The sequence below is a fragment of the Sinohyriopsis cumingii genome, chromosome 13, assembly GCF_028554795.1.
Source record: "Sinohyriopsis cumingii isolate HCF-2022 chromosome 13, ASM2855479v2, whole genome shotgun sequence".
Lineage (NCBI taxonomy): Eukaryota > Metazoa > Mollusca > Bivalvia > Unionida > Unionidae > Sinohyriopsis > Sinohyriopsis cumingii.
The window spans coordinates 71,794,952-71,815,947 of record NC_142973.1 but is presented as its reverse complement, the minus strand read 5'-3'; the positions used below and the strand labels follow the sequence as shown (position 1 = coordinate 71,815,947).

General features: G+C 37.8%; 1 protein-coding gene and 1 long non-coding RNA gene across 3 annotated transcripts in view; one reads left to right on the top strand and one right to left on the bottom strand.

Moving 5' to 3' along the window:
* Nucleotides 1-6,417: 6,417 nt before the first annotated feature.
* Nucleotides 6,418-20,996, bottom strand: part of LOC149785822 (uncharacterized) — a 31,707-nt gene continuing 17,128 nt past the window's right edge. The window contains exons 3-4 of one of the 2 annotated variants that reach the window (XM_089931244.1): nucleotides 11,100-11,188; nucleotides 6,418-6,852 (exon numbers count right to left, since the gene is read on the bottom strand). In XM_089931244.1, the coding sequence (XP_089787370.1) occupies nucleotides 6,640-6,852; nucleotides 11,100-11,180 (294 nt within the window). In that variant the 5' untranslated portion in view covers nucleotides 11,181-11,188 and the 3' untranslated portion in view covers nucleotides 6,418-6,639. Of the gene's footprint in view, nucleotides 6,853-11,099; nucleotides 11,270-20,996 lie in introns of those variants that run through there. The other variant, XM_089931243.1, reaches the window with a different exon arrangement.
* Nucleotides 8,853-20,996, top strand: part of LOC149785821 (uncharacterized) — a 68,605-nt gene continuing 56,461 nt past the window's right edge. Inside the window, exon 1 of the long non-coding RNA XR_016413534.1 lies at nucleotides 8,853-9,300. This is a non-coding gene — a long non-coding RNA (uncharacterized LOC149785821). The remainder of the gene's footprint in view (nucleotides 9,301-20,996) is intronic.

The window sequence follows — 20,996 nt, the reverse complement described above, 5'->3', positions numbered from 1 at the left end:
TTTAATTTTTTAGCAGCATCAAGTAAATCAAAATTTGATGATGGAACGTCTAACGAAATGACCCTGGAAGCCTTAGGCCTCTCCCCCAACGAGATCCCGGTAATCTTAGACCACGTCCCTTTTTTTGTACCCCCGCCCTGCTGCTTTCTTTAGTGCCATTCCAGCGGCTGTTCCAACAGCACCTAACGCGGCCGCTTTTGCTACGGCTGGAGCAGCTGCAGCTATTAATGCCGGAATGGCCGCAAGTAGTGGGAATATACCACCCGTTTTAACCATGTCTTTGATGGCGCTCGAGGAGAGATGGAATTGAACTCCAGTTTTTGATTCTAGGGCTTTATTGAAATGTTTAATCTGATTATTTGTCAACGATAATTTGTTTGGACCACCACTAATATGATCTCGTTTTAGTGATATTTTAGTTCCGCATTTGTTGGCGGTTTTTGATTGAAGCTTTTTTACCTGACCCGGGGTCAGAGTAACATTAACATGACTATACGACATTTTTATATAAAATATATTTTTCTAAATAACACGATTAAAGATTTTCCACCGGTGCATCAACGACCCTCATTCGACCACTGCCACCTTCAAGTAACATGGCCTTGTCGCTAAGTATGACCGCGATCGCTCTGTAAGGACCATAAACAATTGGTGGACCAGCCGCGATTTCTGGCAGGGCATTAACACGAGCTCGAAAGTGTATATCAACAACAGATTGTTTGGATAAATCAAGATGTTCTAGTGAAAAATAATAAATCGGATATAGACCTGTAAAATCTAGTTGTGATATTTGCAACCCGGTATCTATATTTTGATCACGTCCCATGAATGACATTAAACGATGATATGCGCGCGCTACATGATTTTGTGCATAATTTAGTTGTATATCCTCGGATGGTTCTTGATGTCCATTTATCCGTAAAGAAACTTCACTAACTCCAAGGTTGTCAAATATCATATGTGAACGTTGTTGATTATTCGTCCGAGCATTATTTTGTAGTGCAATAAAAATATGTCGTGGTGCAGAAACACCTTGTTGTGATGCTATATGCCATGTAAATAAACCATTGATATCGCTTTGAGCAGCATCTGTGGTTACTGTTAACCATGATAGCAATGATTTACCGCCTTGATCCATAAAAGATAGTAATTTTTGTTCCTCAGTAATAGATGGAGTTATTACTGGCATCCACAATGAAAGTTTTGATATATTTACTTTACCAGCATCAGCAACACCAGCACCTCGCCAGATTGCATCATTATCATTACCTTTTCTTACGAGCTCAATTGTGTGTTTAGCTCCAAAGATGACTTTTCTAACATTTCTGCAAAATCCAAAGATGTGAGATAATGGAATTGCACACGAAAAATTTATATTATCTCCTGACAGTGATGCTTGGCGTGTTGCAAATCCTAAGTTGAAAGTCGTGCTATCACCTTTTACAATATCAAAAGCAGCAGCTGGTCTGGCTGCATATTCAGGACCATCAGCAACCGGTTGTGGATCAGATGCAGTACCTACTGGTGTTCGTATTTTAGCATACCTGATATGATCAGCGTTGTCGGTGATATCCTTAGCAAACATCATTGTTGGACCAGCTGATCTTGTAAAGTCGTCAGAATATCTCGCCAGACCAATTATTGTTGTAGCAACATCAACATCCTTCTGAATTGATTCAATATTTTTTCCATCAATCATGTATGTGGCGCTATCAAACAACGCCATGATCCCGTTGTTGACAAAACCAACACGCAAATTAGCAGCATATGCCGTATTAGCTACAACATTCGTTACAAGTGTACCTTCTACTTCAATAAACGCTTCAGCGGGCAAGAAATATCTACTTGTATCATGAACCTGTAATTCGATTCTCCCCGGATGATTTGGTTGTCTTGCGTCATAAGAATAAAACTGATAATCACGTACTGACTCGTACTTAAGGACAGGTGCCTCCATATCAAATGCTGGGTCTGATTCGCGCCTGAACATTTTATTATAGTTACCATTTTTCCAAATGATAATCATCGTCGACGAAGACCGCTTCCTGCTATTAAATTTGCTGTTATATTTTTTTCCGCTTCTTCAGATATCGCCGCTAGTTTTTGATTTGCAGCCTGATTTATTATTTTACTTACGTCTGAGGGCATCACCTCAGTACTTGCCAGTTTCACCGGTGGTTGTTGTTTTCGTCGCAATAATCGTGATAATCTTTCTTTGATCGCCGAGAACGCCTTACCAGCAACATTGACAATTGCACCAGGAGCTTTATCACGAACAATATCAATAGCCTTCATCGATAATTGTTTTGCGACGGGTGCTACTTTTGGAGCTATCCTCGTGAATAATCCTCGAATGACATCACCAAGTCCATTTCCGTAAATTGCTTCATAGATTGGTAATCGTGAGTTTACCGCTCTAACCTGTGTGGGTTTACGATGATTATCATGCACAATCATCTTATTTTATTTACCATTTATCTAACAACTAGTCATCAACGAGCTCATCAATAAGTTCTCGGTAAACGCCAATATCCATGATACCACCTTGAAATAGTCGCCGACAAATATCAGCTGCTTCATTGGTTATTTCTGGTGAATTATTTCCAGCTCGTTTTCCTCCTATGAGAACTTCTAACCGTGACACGTCATTGATGATATTATCAGGACATAAACCACGTCCTGTTTTAGGTTCATCTTGAGGTGGTGGTTGCATTACCGGAGTAGGTACTTCAGTGGTGTCCGGGGATGAGTCACCTTCTCGAAATCCATGTGGTGAACCTGTCGGTGTAAATGTCATTTTCGGTGCAGAAATTTTCTTCGAGAAAGGTGATTTAAGTGACTCTTTAGCCTTTTTAATTTTCGACAACAACCTTTGCTGTGGCGAAGAAGATTGTTGTTGTTGTTCTATTTGTTGCAGAGGTGGAGGAAGCTGATACTGGGAGGACTCTCCTTGTTTTGGTTGTTCCCGTCCCCCTCTAAATCTTTCTACTTCTTCTTTAAGTCTTTTAAATTCTTGACCTCTAGCTTGTTTTTTATTGTAATATGCGCGATATATCCATTTAATGAAATCATCATCATTTGTTTTTCCATAAAAGGGTTTTAAAAAATTAGATTTATTAGATATATTTTTTGATATCAACTCAGGTAATCTCTCTCTTTCAGTGTTTCTAATTTCCTCAACAACTCCTTCGTTAAATCTTGCAATTAATCTTAAGCTCTCCTCTGCTGATTTGGGTTCAGATGCAAGTTTTTTTCTCACATCGGCGACTTCAGCACGAAGTGCTCCAATACCTTCACGTATTTCCTCATCAACACGTGGAGGCTGAGCCGCAGCTATATTAGTTGGAAGATTTCGTAAAATCTCCATTGTCTGTTCAGTCAGCGCTGCAGTTTGTTTTGATACCGGAAGAAGATCTTCTTTGATGACAGTTCTAACTTTCTTAGTAGCTGCAGTGACGGGCTTAAACAGTTTTTTAGTGTCCTCTTCATACTCAACTTTTGCTTCTTGCTGCGCTTGTAGATTTTTTCTAAATGAGTCTTTGACAGGAAGAAATTTTTTAATTGCTTCTAATCGTTCTCGTGCTGTTCTTGCAGTATGAGATTCTGGATGTATCATTTTATTATAACATAATAATTTAATTAATATCAGCAGAAGAGGAGCAGCAGAGAGGGTACCTACCAACGTTGGTCGTCAAAAAAATAAACAAGAAATAAATAAACACGTAGAGTACTTTATTTTTTCAGCTACTATTTCAAACTGAGGTTTTATTAGCACAATCGGTCATTGCAAAAATAAACATCTCAAGGAAAGTTCATTTGTAAAATCTGGACCTTTCTACGAGATGATTTATTTGTTTGTTTTATTTATTTTGTCGGAATTCTATGGTCTGTTCACCCTCTCTGCTGCTACAGTAGTGGTTGAAAGTTTCTATGTCGAGACTTTAGATTGTGTCGTTTGAATTACACGGCGGTGGTTAAAATTTCAGTGTCATCCGTCGAGAATTCCTGATTTATGTATAACTTCAAAGAGTTTATGTTGAAAGTTCCATTTCATATGTTGAGTATTTAGATTTTATCTGTTGAATTACACAGCGCTGCTTGAAAATTCGATGTCTAATGTCGAGTTTTGAGACTATCTTCTGAGGTTGTTGAAATTTTAATGTCACATGTTGAGAGTTTCAATTTAACATGTTGAATCACATTGATTGTGCTAAAAGTTCCATTTCGTATACTGAGTTTGTAAATTCTATCTGTTGAATTACACAGCGGTGGTTGGACATTTTATTGTGCGTGTTAGAATTGCTATTTTATATGGTGGAATGGTGTGTTGGTGTTACACAATGTCCACTTTAACAATTCACAATAATATCGAGTATTAAGATACATAATTCGTGTATTCAATTATAAGGCGCCAATATATTTCGTGCATTTACTACTTGAAAGTTAACATTCACAGATCGAGAATTACCATGCTTTTCTTCGCTAGAAGTCGCTCTCGTGAACAGACCGCGTTATTTTAAACAAGGAGACTGCTTCTCGTTGCTGTGAAATTCAACAGATGAAATCTAAATACTCGTCACATGAAATGGAACTTTCATCAAAACAGTTACAGTCATCGTGCGAATTGGGGATTCTCGACATGTGATATTGAAATTTGAACCAACGCTGTGTAATTAAAAATATACATTGTAAAACGTCGACAAGGGAAATAGAACTTTAAACCACTACTGTATAATTCAACATATAAAATTTAACATCTCGATCTATCTCGATCTAAAAAATAGAACTTTAAGGACATGCAGTTTGATCCAACACGTGATATTGGATTTCTCGACATACGACATCTAAATTTCAACTGCAATTTCCCATTGGACTAGCTTTTGTCCGCTACGGCGCAACATATGCGTATCTCTGTTTTCAGGCAACAGGAGTGAAGTAGTTCATCGTTATTTTAAACTCCTAATCAATCCCTGTATCCGTGGCTTTGGGAATTTCATCCTTTAAATACATTGATACACCGTTTGCCCTTTATTTTGTTCAATTTTTTTTAAAAGAAACATTAAATTAAATATTGAAAGTATTAGATGCAACGATACAGTTTTTACCTCCTGTGTGCGTGTAGTTTAAGAAATCTCAACCCTTCACTGAAAATGGATATTTACAAGATCTGGGAATGGGACAGTACGCAGGCTGGTTGTTTCACACTCATGTTTAGCCTGAAACCCAAATACGGAAGCAATGTAAGGTGGCCCCTGATGACAGTCAGGTTAAACAAGATAAATATATGAACGAAATGACACGTTATGTTCATTTTTATATCCTTGATGCTTTTTGTGTTTAAAATAGCACGTGGGATACAAACTGTTTGGGGTTTAAGGCGAATACTATACGAAAATGCGATTGAATGTCACCGTCACTTGTCAACATCAAGGAGGGGTCCTCGATGAGTCAACATCAAGCAGGGGTCCTCGATGAGTCAACATCAAGCAGAAGTCCTTGAAGAGTCAACATCAAGGAAGGTCTTCGATGAGTCAACTTCAAGCAGGGGTCCTCGATGAGTCAAGGGGGCCCCGAGTGGCCGAGTGGTCTAAAGCGCTCTTCGTTACGGATCACTGCCATCTCACCTCTGTCTGCGGCGGTTCGAGTCTAAGATTCAGCCAATGTGGGTATGTGAGAAAGCTTGCCAGTAGCCAGTGGGTCGGTGGTTCTTTCCGGGGTTTTCCCGGGTTCTTCCTCCACCATTAATACTGGCCGCCATGTATAGCCTATCGTGTGCTGAAAAATGGCGTTAAACCCCACAACAACAACAACAACAACAATCGATGAGTCAATATCAAGGAGGGGTTCTCGGTGACAACATCAAGGAGGGGTCCTCGATAAGTCAACGTCAAGCAGGGGTCCTCGATGAACTCAGTGTAAATGTAGATCTGGAGTTTCTCATCAAAGAAAAGTAATGTTTCTAAGAGGTTTTGTCGCACACAATGCCACATACACCTTTTAAAGCTTGTGCAGCTGTGCACGTTGTGCATATGCGAAAGGGTTTTGTCGTCTGTATTTTTACCGTTTGACATATTTCATCATCTACAAGAACAGAAAAGTCGTGTATTCATAATTTTGTGCTGATGAAAAGTTTTGAAACCGCATTATAAAAGGTGGTTTGTTAAACGATGCAAGAGTTATGCAACTATCTCACAGCTTTAGTCAAAAGGTCAAGTTCATTGTAACGCTTCGCTCTTTGTAAAGGGTGTGGGTTGATTGGCGGATTGTACCTTCTTTCAAGGTGTTCGCTTTATTAGGTTCTCGCTATCTAGGAGATGATCGCCCTTGGTGTTATTGCCCGGATAGAGTAAACTTACAGGTAGAATAAATAGAGATCTGAGCAGATATATAGAACAGAACGACTCGAGCCCCCGTATATAAAAATCAAAATTTAATCAATTACATAAACAATTAGTGATAATACAATACATTAGGAAGATACACTTCTTTTTGGAATAAATATTTCACTGAATTTCACAAAAACAAATATATTTATAAAAAAAGCCTATCTGTTTTACTGATAGAATTAGTTCATCATACGATCGAGTGAACAATCGATGCCATTTCCTTGTACAATTGCAAAACCTGCTTAGCTCTGGTTCACTCCAATTTCACTGAAGCTGTTCTCTGTCCTTGCGCCTTTTTCTTTCTTTTTCTCTCCCAACCTCTCAGCTGTCTCGCCTCCTTTTGGCCCTTAATCTTTGTGTGGGTAGGTGGATATGTAAGCATGTAGATACACAGATACTTGGATACGTCAGTGCGCAGGTACATCTGAGAATACGTCTGGGAATACGTCTGAAGAGCTATTTTACCCTTTTAAAACAGAGAACAACCTAAATTTTCTGACGGTTAACCTACGTAAAATAGAACATTACTCCCCTCTCGTTATCAGATCTTACTATCAGCATTCAAACAGATACCAAAGGCTATTTAGTCGGGCTAAGCATGGCAGACCAAAACAATCATAGTTTCATAAGATTAATGTACTTCCGAATGGCCAATTCATCACTTTGCATTAACACACGAGACATAACAGTTCCGTTCTAGTCTCAATCATACAACTGAATGAATGAAATTCATTATATGGCTGAACTACCTTATGTTCAGCGAATACACACATTCAAGTCTTTAGCATACATGAAATCACACTTTATGGCTTAACAACGTTAATTTCAGTCAATATGTACTCAAGTCTTTATCATACGTGAAATCTTTTAAGATCGGTGAATTCACACGGATTCTCGTAACTCATATCAACTAAAGTCATACATGAAGTTCTTAGAACCTAATTCTTATACAAACAAGACGACTAATTCAAACAATTCGACAACTTATATAAAGACCAAAGTACGACTTCATATAGATAAATTCAACAGTTACACTCACATCAAGAGAATTTCGAATTTAAACTAATAAATTCATGCAAATATTATCAAATAATTCAAGCAAATCATTATATTGGTATCAACAAATTACGTGAAATTGACGCAAATACCTCTGTGTTTTCAAGCGTTTATTCTCGCTTCTAACGCCAAAGTTGTGTCCGTCGACCTTCCAGACATCCGGTCCCTTGGACAAATGTTTTACGAGATAATTTCTTTCAAATTCAGTCTTGGAATCCCCTGCACCTTTACTCTTTCTGCAAAGCTTAGACTAATTAGATTTTCCTATGGGAAGGAATATTTACAGCTAAAAAATTTCGTGTGGGAAACACGCCCCCATTTAGCGTAACCAATCAGGATGAAATATATTGACCGCCTTTTATAACTAGGCGCCAAAATTGCGGTCAGTTTGCCCTAGGTTTTCGAATAACTGTTTCTGGAATTTTTCAAGTTTGACAGGTCCACTATGAAATCGAAGTTAGCCCTGTCCCTCACAGTATGCCTGGCTGCTAGATAAACAAAAGCTTAATTAGGAATCACTACCGCCACCGACCAGACACTGGAAATCATTGTAGTATAGCGATTTAACAAGCACATGTCTCCATAAATCTAATTAATTGTTCTGTGGCCCCAAACTAACGTGCTTTTCGTAGATCGACAGAAATTTACCCGCTCACATCCATATCAATTACATATAAAAGCTGAAAACTGTCATTATAAATAAGAGGCTAAAAACGTTTAGTTTAACCAGGCCGCAGCTTCAATAAACATCTTAGATTCTCTTCCAAAGCATTTGATTTTTAAATATCTTCTTGATTTCTTAGCTTAGAAAAAGAAATTACACACTAGACAATTATCATTGGTAACGGATTAAAACAGGATTAGAATATGTTTTAACTTTTTGAGTAAAATGTAAGGATTTCCCCAAATTTGAAGAATTTTCATTTGTTTTTATATATTAAAAGACTGTACGATTTGAAAACTTTAAGGTTAATGTTCTTCCTTTCTACACGTGACAACAGTCGCAATGTTATCAGAAGTAAACTGTAAAATCTGCATAATGTGCAACAAAATATAACATTCCAGGAAAACTTAAAAGGTTTGCTTGAAAAAACACAACTTTCTGCCTTATAAAGTACATGTCAAAACATTAAGACTTGCATAAGTAATCTTAGTCAAACACTCAGATTTAAAAAGTGGGGACCAGACATTTTTGAGTTGCATAAATAGCGTACATAAATTATTTGTAAATATTTGAACAACTGCGATGTTAACGAAGAAACTCATAATTCCGTAAGTTTAGCGAGTCGTACAACCCAAATGAAGAAATGTATTTTGTAGAAAATCCGTCTGTACAGACTGGATTGGCTTCATCAATAAGATGGAGAAAGAAGAAATAGAAACAGTACAAAAGATACAATGGAGCTCGACGCTTCCAACCTATATGGAAAATGCCTTAAAGAAAGTTGATGTGAGAGATCCAGGGGCGTCTCAAAACCGTTATACATAGGCTGGATTATTAATGAAATAGCTGGTACCATATTTTTTTCCCATTTGATGCTTGCAGCAAATTTAAATCGCAATGATAATTTACTTTAATGATGGGGAATAGATATGCATTCAATATAATGGGTACATTTATCGTCAATGAAAATGAACCTCGAGAGTCAATACGTAAATATATACTCATCCTTTCGACATTTAATTGAGTGAATGACTGCCGTGCATGCTAGCTGGATCGTTTCATATGTCATTAATATTGATTAATTAGAGAAGTGTTACTTAATCTAGAGAAGTGTCACTGTGAAACCACAATCTGAATGCTTTAATCAACATGTCTTTGCTGTGCATTGTATGGACTGCAGATGAATTGAGCAAGGTATTTATGAATTTATTTTTGTTTATATTCCTTATCTTTATTCGTTGTCACATTACATAAAGGCCCTTTGAAACCATTGTTTAACATAATTATTTAAGCCAGCGTAGCAGAGACTTGGGATTAATTCTCATTATTTAGAATCCCAAACCGTTTTGTCTGCTTCGACTCAATGTGAACTTTGCGTACACTGACATACATGAAGGGTTCTATGTAGAGTTTTACCCCGATTCGACTCAATGCAAACTTTGCGTACACTGGCAGACATGAAGGGTTCTATGTACAGCTTTACCCTGCTTCGACTCAATGTGAACTTTGCATACACTGACAGACATGAAGGGTTCTATGTAGAGTTTTACCCTGATTCTACTCAATGTAAACTTTGCGTACACTGACAGACATGAAGGGTTCTATGTAGTTTTACCCTGCTTCGATTCAATGTGAACTTTGCGTACACTGACAGACATGAAGGGTTCTATGTAGAGTTTTACCCTGCTTCGACTCAATGTGAACTTTGCGTACACTGACAGACATGAAGGGTTCTATGTAGAGTTTTACCCTGCTTCGACTCAATGTGAACTTTGCGTACACTGACAGACATGAAGGGTTCTATGTAGAGTTTTACCCTGCTTCGACTCAATGTGAACTTTGCGTACACTGACAGACATGAAGGGTTCTATGTAGAGTTTTACCCTGACCAGATCTATACTTCATCTGAAGTGATTCTAAAGAATGTATTGAGTTTCTATTTACAAAATACATTTAAATTTGTGTTTTCCGAAAAAGGAAAGTGATGTTTTGCAAGAATATTTGCATGTAAAACAATGTTTCTGTCCAGTGCCGTATTAAAGATAATAATTTCAGCACCATAAAATTATCGTTTAAAGGGAGAAATCAATTGTTCTTGTTTGCAAACATTAGTAGACTTTTAACTCTTTGCAATGCGTGGAAGCTATCACAAACATCATGAAATCACAAAGTTTCACCCAAAACACACATATTTTAAAGCTATTTTTTCCAGTTATAAAAGTGGAGGGAATAATAATAATAATAATAATAATAATAATAATAATTTCCAACATGCATAGTTTGTTTTTGGTGGTTTACACTTTCCTCATTCACTACTTGCATGTACTTCACAACCATTCCATCTATAGTCATGCCAACTGAACGGAAAAATTATATTTAATGAAAATTATGAAGACAACTGGAGCATCGTACCAATAGGGTAGATAGAAAGCAACGTTTTAGCTACAGTTTCTGTTTATAGTTGTTATGAAGTATACTTAGTATTGAAAATTAAAACAAAAGTCGTTATGCAGTATTTAAATATCAATGTATGTAATTTGTTTTTCTCGTTGCATGAAGGGCGTTTTGAAGATTGTGTACTTTGTACTTTCTCAAAGATTGGAAGGTTTTTTTTAAATCTTTTGATAATTATAATTGAGAGTAAGTTAAAAAATGACTGACTTGTATCCCCCAGCCATCTTTTAAAAAGGTGGGGATTATGTCCCACTTACTTTCTGTTTGTCTTCACCTCCATGTCGTCTACATCATACACCATTAAAGATATAGGCTTGAAACATTGCAGTATGATTTCGGGTAGTTATTTTATGCACAAAGTGGTTTCAAAATTTTAATTATGACTCTAGGATGGGACAAATGTCTTGGAATGTATTGTTGATTTTTTTAAAATCTAAATACTTGAAGCACTGGAGGTGGAATGTTGAAAGTTGGATTGTGTTGTCTTCGATGCGAGGACTATGACATATGCATTGTGATTTTGGGTCAAATTCTCTTACCTTGCTCAACGATGGTTTCTGTGGGTATGCCTCCCCTGGGTCACAAGTTGGAAACTGTTGAAATCCCCGGTTAGTAACCATATATGGGTCTGAAGGATACGAGATAAAACTAGACATTCCGGTATATCCAATGCAAACAACGGGTCATGACCCTTAGGTTGTGGATTTGCCCCCGAGTCATAGCCTGGAAACAGTTGAGATCCACACCTTGTAACCATATATTGTTTGAAGGTCATAAGAAATCAGACACATTTCTAGTACAGATCCAGAGGATGGAGACTTATTTTTGGGTCATCACATGGAAACAGTTGAGATTCACACCTTGTAACCATATATTGTTTGAAGGTCATAAGAAATCAGACACATTTCTAGTACAGATCCAGAGGATGGAGACTTACTTTTGGGTCATCACATGGAAACAGTTGAGATCCACACCTTGTAACCATATATTGTTTGAAGGTCATAAGAAATCAGACACATTTCAGATCCAGAGGATGGAGACTTACCTTTGGGTCATCACATGGAAACAGTTGAGGTCGTCAGCCAATATATTATATGAACGGCATGAGGAAACAAAATTAGACATGATGTCCAGTACAAATCTTGGATTGTGACCCAGTGGTTGGGAACTTGACCATGGTTTATAACATTGAAATTGTTAAGATCTCCAACCAAAAACTATATTTACATTTAAGGGGCACATACATACATACATACATACATACATACATACATACAGACAGACAGAAACAGAGACAGAGACAGACAGACAATGAAACGAGAAATACTTATTTACAGTATTGAAAGATGTGTTCTGGATTAGGTATCTGTATATATTGGAAGCATTGTGATATGCATTGTCATGTCATTTACCTAATTCAAGTTCTTTTTTGTTCTGTATCTCACTTTAGTGAGGTTAAACTATATATGCTTGTATCCATGATAATCTGACAGTGTTTCAAATACCGCTTTCACGGTTCTATCGTGCATTTTAACTCGTTCATTTTTTTTTTATCCAGGCTGTAGCTCTGAAGCTGGTTATGATATTGCAAAGAATGCACGTATATTGATTGATACAGGGAGTGTGTTACATATAATGCTCACTGTCATTTTCAAGGTCAAGCCAAAAACACACGTATATTGATTGATACAGGGAGTGTACTGCATATAATGCTCACTGTCATTTTCAAGGTCAAGCCAAAAACACTCGTGGTGTAATGTTAAATTATGATAAGACTATTACTGCATTTTTTTAAATACAAATTAGGCATATTATTTTGAAACATTGATATTCCATCCTTCTGTTAATATTTACTAGTCTAGCCCGTAACTTTATAACACCTGGAGAAAATAATGAAACTCTGCCCATGTATATATCGTAACTAGACGGTGTGTCACATACCATATACATGCTCCCACCCTCACCACTACTTTAAGTTCGCAGCAAGGCTATGGAAATTGTAATTATGTGATTTTGTGCATTTCTGGTAACTTTTTAGCTGTTTGAGATATTTTGATGAAACTTAAACTTGTTATATATCATAATTAGAGATACCATAGCCATGACCTCAGTCTAAGTCCTAAAGTCACAGGTAGGGCAAATATAAATCTGCAACCTCTATCCAAGTACATTATAATATTTGAACCAGTGAAGGTATTTTCATGCAGCATTAGCCCGCTGTATATCTAGACTTGGTAGTGTTTCATGTAATCATGTTGTCCGCCCCCAGATTAAAGTAAAAAAACAAAAACAAAGTGAATTAGGTGACCTGCTTCCTTATCTGTGCTGTAATTTTTAACTACTTGGTATATTTGGTATGAAATTGTATCCAGCTCCACACTACATTATGCAGCTAGCATGTTTTGATGGCCGATAAATCAGCCCTGCACCCGTGATGATACTGATTTTCGGGTGAGGGGTTTATATCACCTATTCATTAAAAGCTGCAATTATCTGCATTTAAATTTGGCTGCACACATCGATGTTTTTGTTATATATACACTTACCGATATTTCTCGTAGCTGTGCAGCTACGTCGGCTGAAGGGTTCCTTTAGTGACATGTAGATTATAATTCTTGAGCAAATCATATGTTTGGTGACTTGTAAATCCACATGGAATAGCACAACCATCTGTCCTGTTGCCATTTTGAATTTGGCGCTTGATATGGCTGTTACCAATTACCGGTATGTGTCTAACGTGTACGCGGGTTTGTTCCGGAATGATTTGCATGTGGCGAAATTGCATATTTTAATGAACATGTGACATCAGACCCACACCATAGTCCATCAATATCAACATAGTTTTGTGGGCTTGATTTATCGGACTAGCAGGTTTGTAGCTCTAACATCAACGTCATTTGTACGGAAAATGGCACGAGATCGGCATATAATGTGCTGTGTGGTACTCCTATTACCTAAGCTTGTATGTTGTGTTACATCTCATTGATTTTGGATCCACCTTCACAGTCAAAGTTGTAGACTTTGAAATTGTTCTTCGACATGCTTTGCCATCAACTCATGTGACAATAATGTGCGTGCTTTGAGCATGCGCAACTTATATATCTTTGTCATGGAATTTGCATCAATTGTATGTGCATGTAGCCGTAGCAATATGCGGTCAATAATTAATTAAAGGGAAGACCATGCATACATGGTGCTTTTCTTGAAGATTTCTTTCTTAAAATAATTTTGCATAATTTCAACTTGACACAAATGTTGGTACCAACATCTCTCTTCACATGAAAATTGTATGAAAGAGGCTTGGAGTATGAGGAGTGTTCCAACTGCTGGAGCTCCAGAGAGAGTGAGACATAACACACACAGTATCACACCTTATTCATTTATGAAATGTCATGAATGAACTTATAAAGTGACACAATTTTAGTTCCCATAACAATCAGATAAAAATACACCTTGACATAAAGAAATAATTATATCTGGTCAAACATTCGTGAAGTAGTTTTAGGCGCGTTCTGTTTTTGACAAGTTCCATAGCAACCCTTAAAACACTACAGCAGGTAGAAAATACATATTTGAACACACACACACGCGCGCGCGCGTACACACACACACACACACACACACACACACATAGAGGTATGCATTTGGCTAAGCATATATTAGATAGCTAAACTGGTTCCCAACTACTTCTCAATAAATATTAAATAAATCTCCGGTGGCCTAAGCGATTAGAGCGTACGCTTCTGATACGGGAGGTCGCGGGTTCGAACCCCGGCCGAGTCATACAAAAGACTTTTAAAAATGGTACCAGCAGCTGAGCTTGGTGCTCAGCATTAAGAGATTAGTATTATAACTTGTCGGCCTAGTGTCAGGATAAAGTGATGGGTGAGACATGATGACACATGTCTGCGGTATTATGCCCCAGTGCTAGACATCACTATAATTTGCCACACTGCATACATCGCAGCGATAATACTCAAACTGTTAAACCTACGTTAAAAATACAACACCACTACCCATAGATCAAGACGGGCATGTTGTTGATCTGTTCGGTGATACATTAACAGTACAACTCAACATTACAGATCAGCCTGACATTTAAATATAATAATGACAGTTGTACGTGGACTTGTCAGACCCGTGCACCTCGTTAAACCCGTCTATACGACATGCCACAAAACTGGGCTCGGTGATTTTGTTCGTGGACCTTTTTACAGGCGCACAAAAGGTGCTTGGGCTCTGACCTCGCTCGTTGAACCAATCGCTAAACAAGTTGCCATGATATACGTTGATAACATAAAAAATGTTGATGTGGATCGGATGAAACAACTGGGATCGCGGGCGGCTCAATCGCTTCGAGATCGACTGCAGCGATTAGTGAGTGACTCGACAACTAAAAGCAGTCACACTACCATCAACATAAACAATGTACCCGTAGTTGGTAAAATTAATGAAGCCGCTCAGCAGCGACTGTCGGATTATGGTTGAGGACCGAAATCGCGAAGTCGCCAAAGCCGTCGCGCAAAGGTACGAGTCGAAGCTTGTAGGGTATAAACAATGGCTCAGTCTGACGATATATATATGGTTCTGCATTTGACATCACGCGCCTTTGTTAGTTACCGAAGCAACCGAGATATATAGTATTATTCATACTCGGGCAAAGACCCAAATCAATTAAAAATAGAATTGCATCTGCAGGACACATCTATATTTTTTCCTAACATGTGATGTATTATTGGAAATTAAGGTAAAACACACACGCGATAACACTGCTAGACCACCAGAAAGCACAATCGCCGGAGACTCATTTATTCCCCAAGAAGAGGTTTTCTATATGATGATTGTACCAGTAAAAAGTTATAATTGCCTAGAAATTCGTTTGCGTATTGCACCTGGACGTCATGAATCTGGGAGAAGTCTGCAAGTCGTTCAATTGTATTACGTGATGGTGTTGTTAATAGAAGAACTATGATGGACTTTCGTGGTTACCGGCGTGAATAAAAATTCGCAGCGGAGAAACGGCTGCAAGACGAAACGACCATGTGAACCGCGTTGATAGTAAAATACGACGCACGTGTTTGGTCGTAGATGCTATTTGCGGTCTTGATGCGGCAACAACTGTTGGTCTCCGTGTGGCAGGAATCGCAACCACGACAACCACCAAAGGTGTATCTAAAAAAAGAACAATTGGTTATAAGTGTTTATGCTTATTGCACCTGGACGTGAAGAATTCTGACAAAAGTCGTGCGATTGTACAGCTTGGCGGTATTGTTGATAGAAGAACAATGATGGACCCTCATGGTTACCTACGTGAAAAAATATTCGCATCGGAGAAACAGCTGCGAGATGAAACCACCAAGAGAACCACCTTGATAGTAGAATACAAACGCACGTGTCTGGTGGTAGATGCTATCTGTGGTCTTGCTGCTGAAACAATTGTTGGTCTTGGTGTGGCAGGAATCGCAACCATGACAACCATCATAGGTGCGCCTATCGGAATTATTGTTGGCGCTGTATCGATAGTAACTGGTGTCTCTGGTGCTAGCAAATTAATTTAGATACTGTTACATTCATGAATACGTGTTGATTCATAACTGCTTGCAGCAGCACAAAGCAGTCTCAATACGATAAGTTAACTGTATTCAGTGGCTATCGATGATAAAATAATTAGCGCAGCCGAATTCGAGGCTATACTGCCGAAAATAGAAAATCACCTACAACTCGGAGCACAGATAAGTAACCGAGTGGTTGCGGATTTATAGACAATAAGATTCGAGTAAAAACAATGTTGATTTACAGACAATAAAAGTCGAGTGAAAACAATCTTCACTTACGTAGATTTATGCCCCACGTGTTGCACTTAGTATATAGCTTGCTTGCCAAGTCATGGGGAATATAGGCTGTGGCTATTATCAGGACCCCAAAAAGGGCCCCCCCCCAAAAACAACACCAACGGCATAATGCCACTACTAGCGGTGACCGGTACGGGCCAAAGTTAGAGGATTTAAAGCACTCGTGTCTGAGTATAAAAGGAGAACTATCGATGGGACTGAGTTATAGAAACCCTTTGCAGATTGCGTATATCGTTCTTGGGCCACTTACCAATGCTTGTTTTCAAACACTGAACATTATTTTATTAGGTCCTTACTGATCAGAACTATTATATCTTTCCATATTTCGAGGACCGTTCAGTCTTTTCAAAATTCGATCAAGTCAACAAAATCAGGTTAAGAGAGCCTTGTCCATGTTATGCATATTTAATTTGTATTTTTTAGTTTTCGTCCATGAGTATATGTTATGTATAATTGTATTTTGCACTTGACCATGTCCAAAATCAATCTCATTGTGTACATGACCAGGAACTTTGATTTGGAAACAAATAATACGTACTAAACATTTTTCTTTGAGTGTGGGTTATATCTTAGTATCATTATCAGTGGAGGGAAACATGTTTATCTGGGTCTGGGTCATAGAAAGTACCTCATGGATTAACCTTGTCTACCTGATGTTTGCCATGATGTTTATTATAATTTTAGTAACAGATTTTATCCTGTTGACAACTTAGAATATTCCTGAAAAGACACTCATGCTAGTTCTATTTTTATGTTTTAGATTTTTAAATAATGTTGCTTTCTTGTGAAATTACTCATTCGTTCATTTGACAGATAAGATATAATCAGGTTTTATTGTTGTGTTCAGTATTTCATTTGGATGGAATTATTTATTCAAATTATTATTCACCGGAAATACAAAGTGCTCATTTATAATATTCTTGGACTGGAACAATTTGGAATTATAGGGCTTTGAGATAAGAACGTTTTGGATTATATGACTGTAATACATCAAAATACTTAGCACGTCGCCAAACTGTAAGCTACTGGTACAATACCATATTCGAGACTAAAGGCACATCAACATATTCAGTATTGGAATTTGTATGAAATACCAATGGAATTAATTTGGAAGTTTATACACTTGTATTATTTAGGATTTGGGATTTAATTCTCATTGCTGTAATTTTTATATTATTTTTTTTTCTATTCTAGGAAATAAACTATTTGTTCAATTTTACAAAACTGGCTGTTGTTGTTGTTGTGGGGTTTAACTCCATTTTTCAGCACACGATAGGCTATGCAAGTATGTATGGTGGCCAGGATTAATGGTGGAGGAACAACCCGGGAAAATACCGGAAAGAACCACCGACCCACGAGAAGCTACTGGCAAGCTTTCTCACATACCACATTAGCCGAATCCGAGACTCGAACCCACGCAGACAGAGGTGAGATGGCACTGATTTTAACGGAGAGCGTTTTGGCCCACTCGGCCACTCTGGGCCCCACAAAACTGGTTGGTTTCGCTCTTTTGTGTTATTTAAAGACCATATAGTCGTAACATCATTAGCTATAGTAAAGTCCACTGAAAAACAGGAAAATCTGAAGCTCGTTAATGCACTTATAATGGCCCTGTATTAAATGCATCTCAACTGATTTTCATATTATAATGACGTCACCAAACGAGTCAGCCAACCTAGCAAAACAACAATGAGAATTATTTTATGAAATAAATATCGTAATATATAAATAATTGTGTTATAAACAAAAGAAAATTCTAGTGACTTTAAACAATTGATGAAGAAAACTGTGATCACATGCATTGCGATTATGACACCAGATTATCGAACTGTGATGGGAATTGAATGAGGAACAAAATCATAACATCAAGTGATCAAAAACATTAGAAACTGGTTATGCTCTCCAAAAATTAGTCATGGTCCGCAATGTATATTGTTTCTACGGGACTGTGTACATTGGTGACCTGTGCGGATCTGTAAGTAAGAATCAGTTTTTGTATTCAGTTCCTTACGTGATGGAAAAATTCACATAGCATGATTTTTGGAAGTAACATTAAATTACACCCATCCTAATTGGGAACAGAATCTTATTTACTTTATTCGTTCAAGACGAAATCACTTTCAGATGTCACTGCTCTATACCGTTATAAATGTCGAATCATTTTTAATAATAAAGTTGAATGTTTTGTTTTAATTGATTGTCTGACATCATGAAAACATAAAAACGATCAGTCAAGACGACCTTACTCCATGAACCCACTGTACAAGAAAGGCATACATATAAAATCATTTAGCTATACGCTTGTCAATCGTGATTTGTTTCCATATTAGAAGTAAAACTGAATGTGTTATGTAAATTTGTTACATGATATCATGAAAAGCACAAGGAACTCTCTAGGCGAGCTCGCTCCCAGACCTCACTTCCCTAATAATAAGGTTCAAAACAGTTGCATCCACACATTCGGGCGTGTTTTGTTGTGAATATTATATTATAGACTTTTTTTTACCTGTCAATAAAACTCCGATCGATAGATAACATTTTATAAAACCACCTGCATGCGGCATGCAAGACAGTTGCAGATATATGCGTGTGCACGGTTGTTTACAACGAGCTGAATAAAATACTGACTTCTCATTGGTAGACCGAACATGACGTACTGCACCTAGCGATAAACCTGATTTTCAACTGACCAGTAAGGGATCAGTATTCCATTCAGTGAGTTGCACTTGAATATTTAGCGGCGCGAACGTGGTCAGGTCGAGTAGCAGTCTGAGAAAATAGTCTGTCATTCTAAAAGGTATGACAGTAAGTCAAACGTTGAATAGGCATACAAGTTGAATGCTTACATTAAACATCGGTACCAAATTTATTTCGGTACGCAAAGTGTATCTTGAAATATCAGCTCTGATTTTTTAATAGTTTGCGCAAGAAGGGATAGAAGCGTTCTTTTTCATATTCTTCTATAACACATGCATGACTGGAAGGTAAACTGTTGCTTTTAAATGTCAGTGACGTAAAAATGTCGGAGGAGCACAATTTAGCTTCTGAAGAAAGGGCTGTCTGTAAAATGCTGGCGTTTTAGCTTAATCCCAACACATATTGTTACAAATGTATTGAGTGTCTGAGCTAGATTTTCCTCTTCATTTTCTTGTTATTACAAATTTAGCCACCTTCGATTTAGTGCGCACTGACTAATTTCAGCTTACCCAATATCGGTTTATTTCATTACACATTTCATTTAACATACAATTGTTTGTGTGTGGAGAGAGAGAGAGAGAGAGAGAGAGAGAGAGATTCTTTTATTCCTCCATTTTCTGAATATTTGGAGACAAATTAAAGAAATGCATTGTTGTACATAGAATCACAAAAATAGTCGATTCGTTACTTATGAAGATTTCAAGAGACGGAGACATGGTACAAATGGTGTCAAAATAAGTCTCCCACTGTCTCCGAATCCTTTAAATGCCATTTTTTCTAGTCATTTCCTGTTTGGAGAGAAGTTGTTTGGTCATGTCATTCCTAGTCTGTTTTTGATCGGCCTTCAACAAATGCAGGGCCTATATTTAGCCCTATCAAGTAACAAATAGGCTTGACTGACCAACCGACTGACTGATTGTGGTTTTACAGCGCATCAGCACTATAAAGCTAGTTAGCGCCATGGAAACAGGTTATATGTAAGATTATTTAATGTTGATTAAAGGATTATTATCCACCATCGATAATAAAATCAAACAGTTAAAAGCGAAACAACGAGATCGTGAGCGCATTATATAAAGCTTCCCTCTCAACTAAGTAGAGAGAGACAAAAATCGAAATAGAAGCAAAAATTCAAACTTCTACTCCGGCTTCATAGAGATCAAGTTCTGATTTCGTTTGACACTAGCAGTCGCAATGTTACCATCAAAATTGGCTTTCTCTTTCAATGGTTGCTTTGGCAAAAGAACAACAGCAACAACAACAAAAACTATAACTAACTATCCAAAGTTTTATTTCAAAGCAGACCACAATTATTTTCTTTATAAGTACGAAAATTTAATTCTGCCGTTTTCAAAACTTAAACAGTTGTTGTTGTTGTTGTTGTAGGGTTTAACGCCATTTTTCAGCACACGATACATGGCGGCCAGTATTAATGGTGGAGGAAGAACCTGGGAAAACCCCGGAAAGAACCATCGACCCACGAGAAGCTACTGGCAAGCTTTCTCACATACCCACATTAGCCGAGTCCGAGACTCGAACCCACGCAAACAGAGGTGAGATGGCAGTGATCCATAACGAAGAGCGCTTTAGACCACTCGGCCACTCGGGGCCCCTAAAACTTTGACAGCAAAAATACTTTACCGGAATGACAAGTGCTGTAAACTATTTGCTTGCGATAAAAATTTGCTTCGATATTATGAGGTCATTTTTCCTATATGAGACCGCTCCGGTGGCCTAGTGGTTAGATCGTCCGCCTCGGATGCGGTAGGTCGTGGGTTCGATCCCAGGCCAAGTCATACCAAAGACTTACAAAGATGGTACTAACCGCTGCCTTGCTTGGCGTTCAGCATTAAGAGGTTAGTGTTAGGATTGGTCCGCCTGGTGTCA